The following is a 17,737-nucleotide window of genomic DNA, read 5'->3' on the forward strand; positions in this document are numbered from 1 at the left end:
AGCCACCTGTCGAATTCATACTCCAAAAAAATAGGGGGCAGTATATCACCAGAAAGTTAAGCTAAAGTAATTGCTAACTGCTGCTAACTGTTGCTGCCGTTAGCTAATTAGCTCAGTTAGCTGTGCAGCTAGCGGTCCTAGCTCGGAGCACCGGGAGAGTGTTGGTGTTTACACCGTTAGCACAGGAGCTTTGGACCACTGGGAGGAGGAGGTTTTCAGGCCCGGGGCGGGTGGACCCAGCAGGGAACACTGGTGGGGAGCAGCACCAAATGGACACCAAAACTGGGCTCAGCAGCTTCGCAGTGAACACAGCTGGATAAGGACCGAACACAGTCTCTGACACCGACTGTGGCCAGTCTGACAACAGGGAATACAGTACAGAGGTAATTTACAGCAGCTCTGACTAGGAGCTAGAGGGAGGCCGGGCATCAGCCAGTGCCCACCTCCAGAGACCTGGCCAGGGGTTACGGCGGGGTCAGCCCCGGGTGCCAGGAGCCAAACCCAGCAAGAAAACCATCTCAGTGTTGTTGAACTGAGAGCAGAGTGGACGTTACAGTGACTCACTATGAACTCACATGAAATGATACAGGCTTTTGGTTTATATATTTTTTGTATAATTGATCAATACTACACTGATTATTCATGGTAAACCCTTAACCAGAATATCAATTACACACATGCGTGAAATGTTTTACCATCTGTACCGTTATTAATATCAAGAGTTTCATATGAATGTGTCTTATTTCAGACACACTATTAGCACATTAAATCTAAAGAAGTGGAAATTTGTGTTGGCACACGTTTTTAAACTGAAACATCTCATAGCAGAAGATGAAATATACAGTGAGTGTTTGAATTGCAGCATGCAAACTGTTATTTCACATTTTTCAGACATGAAAAATTTGATCTCTTGTTCATGTCACACATGAATGACAGGAGATTAAAATCTAATTTGACTACTAGATAGGAAAAATAATAAGTAATTCCTGATGACAGACTTTCAACTGAAACCTTCAAACATGTTGCACTCCTGGCCATATCCCACATGGCTATAATTAAAAGTCCAACTGAACTTTTTGAGCTCAAATATATTTTCTAAGGCAGACTTTTATTAGTCCTTTTTCCTCATTCTGTTCATTTTGTTCTTGGTATTTGCTTCTTTTATGGTTTTATGTTGATTTTCATGAGTGCTAAATAAATAAACTTTGTTATATATATATGTATGATATTACACTCAGTGGACAGTATATTAGGTACAACTAGCTAAAACAAAGGCAGTCTAATACAACAGTCCTGCAATAAATCCTGTGTTAATGAAGGTTATAACGTTCAGTTTTTGTTGTGTGTGAGTGTTTTAGAAATGTGTTGATTCAACTGTATGATTGTTTTGGAGGATGTAGTTACACTAGCTCAAGATGCATACTGTATGAAGGCTTTTTATTTCAGCTGATTATCTCCCTTTACAGTCACCTGAAGGTAGCAGGTTTGGGTTCCATCTCTAATATAAATGAAACACATTGTCAGTCTGTGGTTATAAACACCAGCCCTTGCCCAACCAGCACCAGGCTGTTGGAAAATAACCACACCAACTTCTGTGCTCTTGTGCACGTCACACCTGCTGGCTATGATTTATTATTCTATACAGTTTCTTAGTTTATTCAGTGCAAATCAACAGGAGTGCTGAGACAGTGACATCCTCAGGAGGACATATGGGACACATAGTTCCATGAAAAATCTGCCTCACTGAAACCCTTCAGGACTGCTTGTTCTCACAAATCCTTTCTGTGTTCCTCATCCAACAACACCAGGTTACTTGGGAAACAGCTGCATGGAGCTTGTGCAAATATTTTAAACCATGACTCCCTGGTTGGTTAGAACACCAGGGTCACCAAAACCCTTCAGTATCATGGCCTTGGCATAATCTCACCATGTACTCCTATCACATTTGAATATTGATGTGCAACCTCTGCATACATTTCAAACTATGAATGGCAATGATGAATCCTCAGTCAATTATTGCTATTATAATATGATTGATCAAAAATAGGCAAACTTGACATTATTTGAGTATCCTCAGACATCTGTCCTATCCATGTAGTGCTTGCACTGTCTGATGTAAAAGGTTGTTGTATGCTTCTTTTATCATTTTACCTTGCCAAACTCATGTGGCAAACTGATGAACAAGATGTTACAACTCTGTAGACATACTCTTGCTCTTAAATAAAACCAGTAAGACTTGATTGAGTCTGTTGTCAGGAGATCAGAAGAGCCTAATGAATCTTATCTCCACACTTTGCATTTCCAACCGCTAAACAATGAAAGATTGAGCTTCAAGCTAATGATCATAAGACACTTGACACTTTTGGTGAAAATGCTATAAAGCCTCATTCTCAAGTGCACAAAACAACTGTCAAGGCAATATTTTTGTTCTATTACACCATTTGCATCATGGCACTTAATTACTTTTTTGTATAAAGTAATGTCTTTAAGTCCATTGAGGCATTTTTTTCAAAACATAATTTTAGTTTTATAAAGAAAGGTAATATGTTATATAAAGCCTGATCCATTTCCAATACTACTACTTTATTTTAATTGACACCAGCTGCCAAAAACAATCCATCGTACTTGTGCTCTGCTAGAACACTGCAACCTATTCTTAAAGGGGTACTTCAGCAATTTAGTATTATACTTCCATGAAGTTGGAGGAATTACAAGACAGATTAAAAAAAGAATGGTCAAAATCTAAGCAATAGAGGCTGAAACATCATGACTTTTAGTATAGGTAAAGCCCAAAAAACTGTGGATCCTACATTTCCCATAATGCAAATCAAAAGCATATTTTGTTGGACCTTCTCTGTCTGGTAATTCCACACATCAATCAAACTCCATGTCACCAGTTTGTGACACAGTGACATTTTGCACACTATATCAGATCTGTTGCTGGTTGGTGCTGCTCTTAGTTAAAAAAAGATGACAATATGTTTTTCATGCTGCAGATGAAGAGATATCCTGTCCAAACTTTCCTGCCACAAAAGATCCATACTCCTCTGTTTAATGGTATTATATAAAACCTTTCACCAGGTCTGTTCAAAATTTTGGACTGGAGAAATATTATATAAAGAGGGTTCTGCTCAATGCCACTGTAGTAAAAAGACAACAATTTTTTTCTTTATAAAAATTCATAAAACAACATTGCCTGTGGTAGGGCTAGCTTAGCTCCCTCCATCTGTCATGTGACCCCCACCTTGCAAGTCATAGCAGTCCCTGGACAGTCTCCCTTTTTTTTTATGAGAAGCTACTCAGCTGTCTCACACATCTGCATCGCTTCATCAGTTGTAATGTAGGCCTAATGTGCAGCTGTAATGAGTAGGAAAAATACACATAATATAAAAATACTTAATATCTTTGGACTAAAGAAAACCTGATCAAAACATGTATATAGTACATGGCTTACAGAGACTTGTAAAGTGATCAAATTTATTTTTTTAAATTCAGGGCTAGAATGTAGCAAATAGACTAAACCATGCCTAATGTTAATAGCGTTTGGTTGTTGAGGCGGGTGGTGACACATAAAATGGAAACCCAGGTGTGTCTGCTTCATGCCTGTAAGTACTTCCTGTGAATTCTCACAATAAAAGAACATTTTCATCCAGAGTAATTCAATTTCTTTTCTGAGTGTTGACTAATTCACTTACATATGGCTCAATCTGATTATATGTTGTGAGTCATGACGGGGAAGGAAGGTGGATGAACAGCAGCACTAAACTTTGTCAAGGGAGAGGGGCATCTGTCCGAGATGAAGACTGGCTACTGCGTGTGCACACACACACACACACACACACACACACACACACACGGTTTTCTCTTTTCCTATGTGATTAGAGGTAAACAGAGGACCCACGGGTGCCTCAGACATGAAACAGCTGCACTTTTATGTAACCCTGTGGTCCTGTGCCGGTGTCACACCATTTACCACCTGAAGCAACTATAGGGAGAAGCGTCACAGCACCCCTTACCCCCGCTGCTGTTCTTACAGTATATCAACAGCCAGTCAACCATGGAGAGGTGAAGTCAGCTTCAAAGATGGGACTAGCAGAGCTGAAAGCTAGAAGCTCCATGGAACGAAAAAAAATGATAAATTGCATGGCGACACATACACACACACATTTTTTTTTACTACACTTAGATACACATACAAACACACACACACATAAAAATCGCCAATAATGACATGTCAAATGAAAAAGCCGGTGTGCTGGATGGTGAAACATGCAGGTATATGAACATCCTGTCCAGGGTGACTGTAGTGCAGGTGAAGGTGGTCTGACTGACACTGGTTCAGTCATTGAGTGCAGCAGCAAATGGAGCCACACTTGGCCTGGCTCACTGGATTTCACACATGGATTCAAGTCCAGTAAGCATGATGAAATGCTTGATTCTCTACTAATTTCACCCGCCAGGCTTGCATACACCAGCAATTCCAGACACACACACACACACACACACACACACACACACACACACACACACACACAGAGAGAAGCCAACAAACAGAACATTATCATGACCGTCTGGGGGTGGGACTGAATTTTACACTAAGGCTCATTTACTCGATCACTGTAGGTCTTGCTGCTCCTTGATATTTTTGGACTTGTGTAAAGAACATTAAGGGCATTTTCACACCTGAAAGTCCGAACCAAGGTTTGATCCAGTTAGCTTTGGTTTCACAATGCCATTATGCAAGCGCACTAAAGAATTATATATGACATATCTGCGTCCTGTCATCATCACCTACGTGACCTGCGTCTCCCTAATCTTGCAAATGATTGGTTTGCAGACAGTTGTATGTCTGACGTTGGCATGTTGTCAATTCAATGGGGAGCCTTCTACCGCAGGTTAAATAAATAGAGAAAAAAGAATGAACAGATGCATTTTGTTACCGCTATAATAATAATAATAATAATAACTAATAATTTGGTCTCCTCCTCTCCCCGTGTGCTACCATAGCTCATTTCCTTTTGTTTCGTTGTTTTTCCCTTTTCCGGTTCTGACGATAGCCTGCCAGAACTTCCTGTAATTGGTCTGAAAGTCCGAACCACCCCCCCAAAAAAAAAAAAAAAGAATTTCAAACTACGAACGAACCGAGCCATGGCTCAATTTGGCTGTTTGGTCTGGACCGTGGAAAAGTCCAGTTCAAACCAGACAAGGTATGTGAAAGGGCCCTAAGTCTTTGAGCAGAGAGAGGGCAAACTAACTCTAATCACTGTAGGAGTTCATTTTTCTGTTTATAGAATACATTTTGACTTGTGACCTAACCTTTACAGAATAGGGGTGTCACTATTTAAAAAAAAAAAAAAACACAAGTAAAATAAATGAGAATGAATACAATTTGTTCAAATATATTGGAAAATCAACCATGATCCTAATCCCAAACTATGTTGTAGATTTCTCCATTCATTTGTGGTAACTGTTTGTTATGGTGTTTATGTTTATTCAAGCTTGTCTGACTATGGTGAGTCCACCAATGTATTACCGGTAAGGTTGCAACTAACAATTACTGTATTTTCATTATCGGTTTATCTATTGATTATCCCTGGGTTTAGAGTCTTAATGGACCAGATAATTTGGCCATCAGTTACAGACAGGAAACCTGCAGTGTCACATCACAGTGTTAGCATTGACGGAGCAGTGACAGGTCATCAGGGACGAGATGCGCAGCGCTGACTTTTCTTCTCTGTCTCTTGTATATGAGTACATCCCGGATGCAGGAGCTAAACACTAAATGAGGGGTGACGTGCCCCATGCCTGTTGCAACTACAGTCTAAAAAGTTCAGATAAAGTGGCATGCTGACTTGCTGCCAACGCTAACGTCAACGCTAATGCCAACTGCAAGGCGGGCCTGCAGGTTTGCTGACTCTCACAGGAAATAAAGCACACCCTCTCACAGTTTACTCAAATATTAGCAGTCCTCATATGAGCAAATCATAAAGGTTTAATTTGAGGAGCAACATAATCATAAGGAAAATAAAAGCCTCACATGCCAATCGTATCACTCAACATTTGCGTGAGTTTTGCAGAAAGAAGTAGAGTGAATTATACACTGTATTATCGTGAGTGTAATGACAACCCTGCTTGAGAAAGAATCAAGCAAGTAATTACATTTGGGCTTATTGAACTACTACCTAGGGCATGAAAGAGCCAGCAGCAGGCCTTGCTGCATCTCTGTTGGAGAGGACGAGGAATGGAAGCAGATGCAGCGTCCATGGAGACGGAGGATGCATCGAGTACCTTCTCATATGTGACTCGAGCACAAGCAGAGAATGTCCGCAATACCATACCAGAATCAGCTCCTCAGTAACACATCCCCCACCACAAACCCCATGCATCTTTTTATTTCTCCTCACACGTTTCCTCCTGTCATCTGTCAACGAGGCACAAGGGATGTTGTTGTAGCCTGAAGACAACAGGCAGCCATATACAGATAAACTGGAAAAAGTGAAGGCGGGAGGGGCACAGCTGTGGTTTGCAGCTGTAGCTTCAAACTTCAATCAGTGCGGACTGAGTATTGCGGACAGGTAAATTAAGCACTCAAAGAGATTAAAAGGCTTGTAGGAATAAAAATGTTGGCAAACAGCCGGCTACTGTGGCAATGCGGGGTGTGTTAGTTTTCTGTGTGTGTGTTCCTGATGATGATTATGCCTTTTGATTAGTCTTAATTATCTCACAGTCCCTATCTCTCCTCTCCGCAGCCACCTCCAGGCAAAATGAAGACACTCAGAGCTAGAAAACTTTCCAAGACCTGACGCCAAAATCTAAAAATAGACATACAGATTGACAGATAGTGGCCAAAGATAACTGTTTCGGGAGTAAACGATTTTCATCTCAATTGGGATGAATCTTCCTTCTACCCATCTATTTCTCTAGAACACACAAACACACACAAAGTTCCCCTTCAGTTTCTCTCTAGTTATTTCAATCCTAATCACGACAATGAGTTCACTTAAAAATATGAAGCGTTCATGATGAGATGGAGCTCTGACGCTGGTACACTTTGCTGATGGAGCTACTGATGGAGAAAAGATGAAGAAGCCACATCCAACAGAAAATAGCCATAAGACAAAGTGGTTCCACCCTAAACCACTGACATGACTTAGTCCATACTGAAATGACTGGGATGTCGAGAAGACATGCCGGCAGAAACAATGCAGAAATGAATTATGAATTATTATAGATTATGCTATAATCATGAGGGATATGAATAATCAAGTTACTCTACATTCCATACAAAAACATTATATCTCAATTATTATCACTGTACAAATGTACATGTAAATATGCTCAGTAATTACCTCAGATTTAGGTAGGAAAATTATGAAAAAAAATGTAAGACTTTATTGTGAAATTGTGTGCTCCATTGTCTCACAACAACTACAAGTCTTAATAACTAAAGCAACTATAACAAAAATAAACGGAAACATGAATCTTCTGGACTCTGTACCAATGGAAATAACCCCGGCCACTTTGTTCTTCCACAGGTAATGAATCAGCAGCTAATTAATAAAGATCAGCTTTCAAAAACCAATACTCACATTCAAAATTACATACAACTGAACAGAAAGTTGGTGGTGAACAAGCCAAAAGAGGGAGAAAAGAAGGAGCAGTTTAAATCCCGAGCCAAGAAAAAGAAAATCATTTGGTTGTTCAGCTGGAATTTTACACTTGGGCAGACAGCTGTGGCAGTTATAAATATCTGTATCACGAGCTGGGATCTGTATCCGTTAAGAGAGCTGAACTGCCATCAGCAGGGCTGGGCTTCTAAAAATAGCAGGCAGGCTGGCTGGCAGGCAGGCAGCCGACTCTGGCTCTGTCTCCACTGGATTTGATTAGCCCTGAAGAAGCTCTGCCCACCCCAACAACCCCCCAACTACACCCCTCACTCTGTCTGTGTGTGTGTGTGTGTGTGTGTGTGTGTGAGAGTGTGTGTGTGTGGCAGCATGTCTAGCCTGGAGGGCCGGTTTCTTTCTCATTGCACACAACCACAGACGTATTGTTAAGAAAATGCTTACATCAGCTTTTCTGAAGTGTGATCTAATTTTCCTACTCGCCTGCATGTTTAAGGTTAATATCTTGGCATATATACAGTGACTTGTGTTTACCGGCAATATGAAAACAAATAAAACCTTTTTCAAATCATAACACAACAACTTTGCGTTGTGTTATCCAACACAAAAGGTAACCAAAAAGAATCAAATTTGGCTTGGTTTTTCCCATGCGGACAAAATATTGAAGCAGAATCCTTCCTAAAAGATTTTTAAAGGGGAGCTGCTAAAATAATCATTATGAGAGCTGAAATTAAGCTGGGACCAGCTTGCCATCATGTAATAGGGATCTTAATAATTTATGATTGATTATTTAAAGCTGCACTCGTCAATATTTTTATATTAACAATGGATCAAATGGAACAAACTCACAATGTTTTATCATCAAACTTAGTTTCTCTCAGCTCTTCATTGTTTTAACATCTTTTAGCTTATTGTTAGCTGCTAAATTCAGCTCTAAATATATGCCAAATAATTTCAAGAAAATGTAACTATTCCTCTATTTTTCCGGACTTTTCTGAAACCCACTTTGAGAGTCACTGTCCCTCTCTCTGCAGTGTCCACTGCAGTCATATCTTACAAATGACCACCTGAAATGGGACTATTTCATTTCATATTTGGCTGGGTTAAGATGTGCACGTCATATAGAAAAGTGTGCACTCTAAGACCCCTGATGCTGCCAGGTGGAAGCCCAGCAACAGCCTCCTCTCTCTCTCTCTCTCTCTCTCTCTCTCTCTCTCTCTCTCTCTCTCTCTCTCTCACACTGTTTGCTCTCCAGCCTCAGAGGAACACATACATCCACGTTGTAACAGCAATCTCTGTATTGCAATAACGTGGCATTATGAACAGGATAGTAAAACAGCAGTGGATGCAGCTTTGGAGCATTTGGTGTTTTGAAGATAATCACTGGGCGTGTGTGAGGGGCCAGCCTATTTCAGTATCACAGCTCCAATTGAAATGTCCTCGATGACATCTGTCCGGTGAAGATAGGTTCACAGGAAGGCTAAGTGAATGAGCAGGACTGCACACCGGCCAGCATTACAGTGACTCATGGGTAATCAAAAGGGTGGATTATTGTTTCCCCTTCTTTTCTCATACTCCAAGTCTGTCACTCAAGTCACCCCTCACATAAATCCCCAGCAGATGGAGTTGGGGGTCCAAATCTCTATAGAACTCATCTGCTGTTGGTTCAGTCACGTTCACAGATACTCCAATGGGGACGATCACAGCAGAACTTTGTAGATGTAACAAAGGCACAGCACTCTTTGCACACACAATCAAACCATAACAGAGCCTGAAGAGATGATGTGCTCCCACTGAAGACAGGCATGTGGAATACGACATAAAGCTGTGGTGATGGTGTGAGAGGAGCAATTGACAGTGTCAAAGAAACCAAGTTGTGGAAGTGCCCTTACTCTCCTAGGGGATGAGTCATTGAAAATGTGTAAATAATTGGCAAAACCAATGCGTCTGAACAGCCAGACCTCCTTCACCTGAGGTGGATTCATCCCACCTTGACAGCATTCACATTTTTCAAGCCCACAGGAATTCGCAATTTGGTGGGAGGATTGAAAAACGGGTGCTTAGATTGAGTGATGAAAGGTCAGTGAGATAAACATGTTGACTCCTCCAGTGCTGATTACAGATCAGTCATGATTGATTGCACTTACTCATAGTCTACAAGCTCATGTATACATGCCAAGCAATGCCAGTGCCAAAATAGTGCATAGGTACTCACAGATCATACATGCATAGCATATATAGAAACAATATATAGAAAAGGTATGTAGAAACTGAAGCCTGAGCAATAAAAATGGCCAAATTTTGTTTAAGCAGTCAAAAAAAAGCCAATTTCAAAATTAATTGGCACATGTAATATTTAGATATGCAGGGAACACCCTGCTTCACTGCTAGCCAGTTTGGCTAGAAGGTTTTCAATTTCCGGTGCATCTGTCCATCCATCCTCCCGGCCAAAAACAGTTATTAGCAGCTAATATAAATTCTCTCTCATTCTATCACACACGCACGCACACACACACACTGACAAATCAAGACACTAGCAGTATGCCTATTCAAAAAAGCACTAACATATGCAGAGACATAGCTCAAAAAGTTAGCAATACGAGGGCTAGAAAAGTTCACAGCGATGTCTTCAAGCAACGTATCAGCACTTCCTGTTACAGACTGTAACAGGATCAGGGCGATCGGCCTGTTAGAAGACTGTCTAAGGATGAAGGCAGTTTTTAAAGGTTCCATATTGTGAAAAACTTTTTTTTCATTGCTTTGCAATAAATGTGGGTTGCTGCTGTGTCCACCAACACAGAAAGAGAATACAGACAAGTAAGATAATGAAGAAATATGGAAGAAAGGCATTGCTGGCATTGCAACCATATCGCTACACAGGAACGTCGATATTGGACGAATCTGTAAAAAAGGCAGATTGCGTTCAGTGACCACATTTTTTACTTCCAATGCCAAAGTTTTTAGAATTCTTGCTTTCTACAATATCAGTGCATGACAACTGGTATGGTTAAGGTAAGGTAATGGCTATGATTAATAAAAAGACAGTCTGACATGCTACATGCCAAACTCCCACCCTGACCCCTACTCCCTTAGGGTGCTGTCAAACCTGTTTCCCCTCGTTTCTGGTTTAGTTGGTTCACAAAAATGTATGATTGTTGCCTTTAGTCTTAGTATGGTTCATGTACATACTGGGTTTTTACAAACAAGCAAACAAAGAGGAGTAAACATGAAGACATACAGACTGACAGGTAACTTATTGATTAGGCAGCTTCGGTGACCGTCATCCTGTATCATCAGCACTACGTGAACCCACACGAGAAAATTTAATTCTGCTGATGGACAGCAAGTCATGCGGCACTTGAACACGTCTTATGTGTTTGTTTTTCTTCTCTGGTGTCACCAAGAGTTCACCAAGAAATAGTTGAGACTGCACCTGGACCTTGCATAAATAATGACAAACAGGTAGAAACGGGACAAATGAGAGTCTTGTACTGTAACATTACAGGAAGATAGTTACTGTGTGCCTGCTGTTTCACTCACTTTTTTATTGAGGAACTGCTAAAATACACTGAGGAGACACAATCACAATAACACACTTTGTTTTAACACCTGCACTCACATGCTACCACGCATATGTGTTACTATGGTTATATACATTTCTTATACAGACTGCTTAAAGGATCGCTTCCTTGAATGTTACTGATCAGCCGATGGATTTAATAGTTGTTTAACTTTTGAATTCATGCTAAAATCACAGATCTACTCTCGTGAAATCTTGTGGTTGGTCCGTTTTGCTTTCAGACCTCCAATGAACCACAGCAGAATCCACTTGGAAGTGGATCGAGACCGTCCTTTTCAGTCTGGTTGTTAAGTCTGCACCAGAGTTTGATTGACAGCTTTCACACTAAACAAAACTGAACTAAACAGACCAGAGTTCGTTTGAACCAAAGCAAACAGGTTAGGTGTGAAAGCACCCTTACTTTCCACCCTGCTATATAAAAGGCAAACTTCATTCAGCGTAAATCCTGAGGTGCAGAATCGTCCATTATACAGTAGGTGTAATTGCTAGGGATGCTGGGCTGCCAGAAAACATCTAATAGTTACTGTAATTACATTTGGAATAATAAAAGTCTAGGCCAAAATAACACCTGCACAAATAATGAAATCCTGTGTAAATAAAGTGCCAAATTAAAGTTGTGATATTGTCCAAAGATGTTACCTGTATCATTTTATGGCAACAAACCAAAGAGTCTTCCTCATATCAGTTAAAACTTTTTCCAAGTTTAAATTTTTTCTATGGACAAACCACATCAGACATATTGTATTGCATAACCTGGCTTGGGTTTACATCAAACAATGTTGTACCCGGCCACCCCTTGTACGTCAGCATGTGTCAAGTGCTTGCTGGGTGCTGTGGGTTTGAGTCAATTTGCTGAAAACAATACAGCCCATAACGGCAATGAGTCATGCAGCTGGAAACCCAGAATAAATTTACTACAGTATACAGGCAAATCAGTGCACAAGCTTTTGTTGAGCACACAGTGAAATGAATCACACTGGTGTCTACTGTATGGCCAACAGCACGTCGACAAAATGAAAGGAGAAGGAGCTCACATCCTCACAACCGGCTTTCAAGCAGACTTCTAGCAGGACAAGAGCCCATTATGTAATTGGCTTTGCTTTAACCATGGTTCCAACACAATATTCTGCTATGAAACTCTGAGCTGCCAGTCAAGCCCTGCCTCTAATAAGCCTAACCACTGATTAAAATGCCCAGCTTACCTTTAACAATGGCTGGTTCTTTTTTCCGTACTGCATAGGTATTGGATATCTAACAAGTTATATAATAAATCCAAAGGGATATGAAGTATGCTTTTTACCCGCAGTGTTACTGTGCAGCATGTGGAGGATTTGTAGTCAGTATAGTAGTGATGTAAACAAATACTTTTTGCCATACATACATCACACACACAGTGTTTAGAGTGGAGTGACAAGCTGATTAGGGACCGCCTCAAAGGTGAATGCCAAAAGGCCAAGAGAGCTTTTCAGATTTTTGCCAATAGCTTTCTCATTTCTTTCATAGACACTTCAAAACTTTATTTTCACCTGGGCATCCTCCCATTACATACACAACTTCCTTTAAAAAAAAAATTGGGATATGAACCAATGAGCTACTGTGGCCCAATTTTAGTCAATAGCTTTCTCATTTTAATCAGAGACGTTTCAGACCAACTTCAATTTCATCTAGGCCTCCTTACATACATACACATTTAAGGTAGGGTTCAAATACAAATTACGTTTTATTGTTTGATCAATTTTTGGAAAATTTTTATTTTGTATATTTTGTTGGCAGTTAAACTTACAAATACAAATGAGAAGTATAAATAGTAGAAGAAAACAATTTAACAAAGAAATCTAGACGATTTCTAACAACTTTCCACTTGCCTGCCCACTTCTGGTTTAAATCCGAGAACAAATATTTTTGTGATTTTATGTTACAGCCCTACAGTACAACAGAATCTTTGGGTTAGGATAAAGGATAGTCATATCTTTGTATGCTAATATCTTGCAGTAGGAAATCTGCGCTCTTGATGTTGATGTGGATTGGTAACATGATTTTCTGGAACATAAGGTCATTATTTCTCCATGTTCGGATTAAAACTGTTTTATGTAAAAAGTTGTCACTGACTAAGCCTTCTTTGACCATGAACAAGAGACATTCTCCTGTATTTTCTCTACCATTAGTCATCATCCTGTCAAACTTTTCTAAAGAAAGTAAGAAAAGTTTACTTTGTTTGGCAGCACAGCTGAACATTAGACATCAATGTGGTTTTCTCTCCTGATGATTCACAGAGGAGAGAAAGGGGCTCTTCTAGTTTTTAAAAGTTAAGACGATGCAGCCACCACACTTGCAGGTGGTGTGGCTGTTGTGCTACAAATGACCCTCAGCAGGTAGACCTGGTCAGCCCGCCCATTTCTGCCCCTTGAACATCCACAAGTCCTCAACAAAACCTTCTCCCCTGCTGATCAGCTCAATCTAGCGCATTCTCTTCTGCCTGTCTCCATCTAGCCTCTTTTCCTTCCCTGTCACACTTTCTATTCTTCCCGTTTGTACTCTTTGCAGTTTCACACAAAAACCCTGCAAATAGTTTGCTCTCAGTTCTATACCTGTTGGAGCTCTGGGTCCTGATTCAAAGAGCAATGCATCTGCAGCTGAGGTGAGACACTCATAAACTCAGTGTGCTTTCTATAGGCGTATCCCAAAAGCTGTAGTTTGGTAGTAAATAATGCTATAGTTTCACCTCATCTTTTGCAAAGACATGCACAAACTGTACAGACTGTGTGAAGAGAGAGAGAGAGAAAGATCCAGAGTGAGTGGGTTAAATATTCCAACCTGAGATATTCATTATCTGCATAAAAGGTTGAAAATGCATTTTCATTGCTACAAGTCAAGAAAAACAATAGGGCTTGTTTTTTATGCACTTTACACAGACTAATATTTATTCACCTTAATATGGCTGTACTCTGCCTTGCCGGACTCACTGCTGACAGGCTTGGTCTCGGACCTTGGTTTGAGGACTTGGCGCAGTGGACTGGAGATTGGCAGGCCTGTCACACTGATCCCATCTGAAAAGACACCATGGCATTACACAGTCAGCAAAAAAACAAAAAAAAAACAACAAAAATGACCAGAGTATAGAGACAAGGCTATCAACAGTGGCTAGCAGAGCATCAGATTAAACAGTCTCACATTGTTATCAACAGTCTGTGATGTATTACAATGTTTTACTGGAGCTATTTTGTGATAAATTGTTTTAATTACTTTTTTAATATATTCACTTTTCCTCTCCATCATCCATCTCTTGTTTAGTTAGTGATTTGCTACATTTCCCAGAAGGGCCATGTTCCTCACAATAACTTGACGATCCCCATGAAACAGGCCCAGACTTGTTGCTTTTGATCAAAAGGTAGGAATACATGCATATTAATTTAGCCAGCAAGTCAATGTTTTAATGTATGATCGCACCCCTTCCCTTAAAACACAAAATGTTAGCATTTCCGGCAGTTATTTCCAAAGGGCCATTGGTTTATTATGTAATTATGTGGTTTCGTCCACTGCCTACCCGGGTCATTTTTTACTGCCAAAATATTTAATATGAATATGAATTATGAGCTCATACAACCACTGAATCTTTTGTGGTAAACATAGCTGTCCCCACACCCTCACGGACAACAGTTTTCACTGGAGTCTCTGTGACTTTGAGCAAACCGAAACTAAGGCACTCTAGCTCTGCAATGAATCTTCATGAAGGTTATGTTTAGAGAGGTGTTGATTCACCTTTATAGTCATTTTGGTGGACCATATATGGGTATTTATGGCAATGTACACTTACTTGATAATTAATACGATGTACTAATTATATCAATGTACTTTATCTCAATATACTATGTTCATTTTGTCTTGTTATTTAGAAAATATCCTATTTGTTTTCCACTTATGGTACAGTAATTGCCCTAAAGGTTTTGAATATTGTAAAATGATAGAAAATCTGAGATCATAGGGTTCATGGTGCTACTGTAAGCATGTGAAGAATAAATGAATGATTTTATATTTGTGACCTTGAGAGAAGCAGTGTGGACACAGGAGCAGCTGCACTATCAGCAGCTGCGTTAGGCACCACCACAGGGGCTGCTGCTTTCATCCCACTCAGACAATACTCAAAAATGACCCCCAGAGCCCACTCTCTGACGTCAAAGGAATCATATCGTTCTCTGACGTCAGTGGAATGCAAAGCCCTGCAATTTCCCCAAAGAGAGGGGAAATTACTGGCCTTTGCAGCAGCTCAGGCTATTGGGTTCACGATAGACAGATAGACATATTCACAGACTATCAAACTCTATAATAATCTCATGCAAGATTGGTCAAATTGAACCAGTTGGAAGAATATTTCTGTTAAAAATAAAAAGTCAGAGCAACAGACTGGTGTGTATGGAATGAATATGTTGTTGTACTGATTGAATTAATGCAGTGAAAATGTGGATTATGCTAAACCATAACAGGTAAACACAGAGGAAGAGTTGAGTTTGTATTAACAGCAAACAGCAGGAACAGCAAATTAATACAGCACACTGGAGTAGATCAGAAAACAGGGAGATTACTTAGTAAAATAATAAATCGTAAAACGGGAAATTAGAAATAAAAGTGTGTCTCCTATAATAGGCAAACTACAGAAAACCATAGGCTCTACTCACTCCCTTATATTAAGCCTCATCAATTTCTTTAGGGTGCTCCAAGCCAGGAACAAAGCCCCAGAAATTTACATATAAGTAGAGCGAACACTCATTGCATTTTTCTTTTATCAAATAAGTAACAACAGTCTGCTTGAATACACAGATGCTTCAGGGTCTGCATACCCCTGCATGTGTTGTGCTGTCTGTCTTAAATAAAGCTCTGGTTCTCTCTTCAGTGGAGGTAACTAAGGGGCATTTCATGCCGTATGGTGTTGGTTGGTTGGTTGGTTGGTTTGGTGGTTTGGTGGTTTCAAAAGTCCCACTGTGAGACTTTTGTCCTAAATTTCTGACACTGTTGGAATTATAGAGCAGGCCATCTTCGGTCAGCGCAGCTCTAAACCGGCTGTGGTCCCGTGTCCCGTGGACATGTCTCGCAGTAGAACCATTGTTTTTGATTAACAACCAAGAATTTCACCACATTTCCCTCACGATTGTCAAGTTTTGTCTGGGACAAACCAAAATCACACAGTGTTTAGGCATCTTAACTGTGTGAAGCTTGTCCTTAGCGATTGCTGTCACTGCTCTGGTGAGCACCATCTCTTCTTATTGCCTCATTCTTTATATCCTGCTGTTAAACAGATTAGATATGCATCTGGACATAGACTCGGAGTGGCAAAAAAAGAAAGAACCAAAAATACAGATAACGCTTTAAGACTTTATGAACTTCATCCTTCACTATTGTATGCGCTCTGTTTCAGGAAGTACACATGACTCGTTGTGTCTTGTGGCACTGAGACTGTGTGAGTAATGGGCGGCGTGATTGACGATGGCATTGCTCACAATCACCCCCTCCTTTACACCCTCCTTCCAATCAGTATCTGTCTAGTTCTCTGTCTAACGGCCTCGGGGAGAATCGGGTGAACTCAGCATTTCTATCAGTGGCCACCTCACTGCCTGAGTTCAGGTAGAGCAAAGATTGGGAGTGTCACTTCTGGAATAATTGTAACATTTTTCCCACAGATCTGAAGGCTCATGAGATACAGTGGATCTTTACAGTGTCAACTGTGCTCACATTTACAACCTTTTTTCCTGGAAGATAGATATATCTAATAAATATGGACAATATGACTTGTTGCAGTGTAAACATTAAAAACTCTGTTCAATATCCTGTTCAAGGGAGAGAATCATGAGAATGGAAAATACAAATCAAACACTAAACACTGCTTGACCTGAGCTTCATTTAACATGTACAATCAGGTGCGTAGGATTGGGGGGGATAAAGGGGACTGAGTATATAGGGCCCTCATGTGAGGAGGGCCCACAAAGATACTAGAATGAATAGCCATGGATGCGGGGAAGGGCCCATGCAGAATGCGTATGTACAGGGACAGAATTCTGTGCTATGCCCCTGTGTACAATATCAAATGAAGATGATGTGAGTAAAAACACTACTGTAGATGCTGTAGCTTTGTGTTATTTATGGACATCAAATACACCGTTAATCCAATTCAAACAATAACCAAAAAAGATACAAACTTACAGTGCCTCCTACAAAACCACACGGTTATTCTGAGCTGACACACAACACTGAAACTTTAAGAACATCACTACACTTCTATCAGTCTTACAGTGAAAGGGAGAGGAATGGGGCTACATGATGGGCAGAAATCTGTTAGGTAATATACAAAGATCTGAACAAATGATTACCGTCATTACAGAAAGCCATTCTAGTCGGTCTGGAAATAAACAACTGCTTAACAAATGTCTGGCATGCAGAGATTCACATGGAGTTTAACTTGAGTAAACTATACAATAGCTATTCATTTTCTTCTATAAACTTTTTCATTTTACAGCTACCAATGTATTGTATTGTTCAATAACAT

General features: G+C 40.2%; 1 protein-coding gene across 3 annotated transcripts in view; it reads right to left on the reverse strand.

Annotated features, from left to right (window-relative positions):
- The window catches only part of trappc9 (trafficking protein particle complex subunit 9), a 212,126-nt gene that overhangs the window by 114,199 nt on the left and 80,190 nt on the right, over positions 1-17,737 (reverse strand). For all 3 annotated transcript variants that reach the window (XM_044171437.1, XM_044171439.1, XM_044171438.1), the window contains one exon: positions 14,131-14,249. In XM_044171437.1, the coding sequence (XP_044027372.1) occupies positions 14,131-14,249 (119 nt within the window). The remainder of the gene's footprint in view (positions 1-14,130; positions 14,250-17,737) is intronic.

The sequence above is a fragment of the Siniperca chuatsi genome, linkage group LG17 (genome assembly GCF_020085105.1).
Source record: "Siniperca chuatsi isolate FFG_IHB_CAS linkage group LG17, ASM2008510v1, whole genome shotgun sequence".
NCBI lineage: Eukaryota > Metazoa > Chordata > Actinopteri > Centrarchiformes > Sinipercidae > Siniperca > Siniperca chuatsi.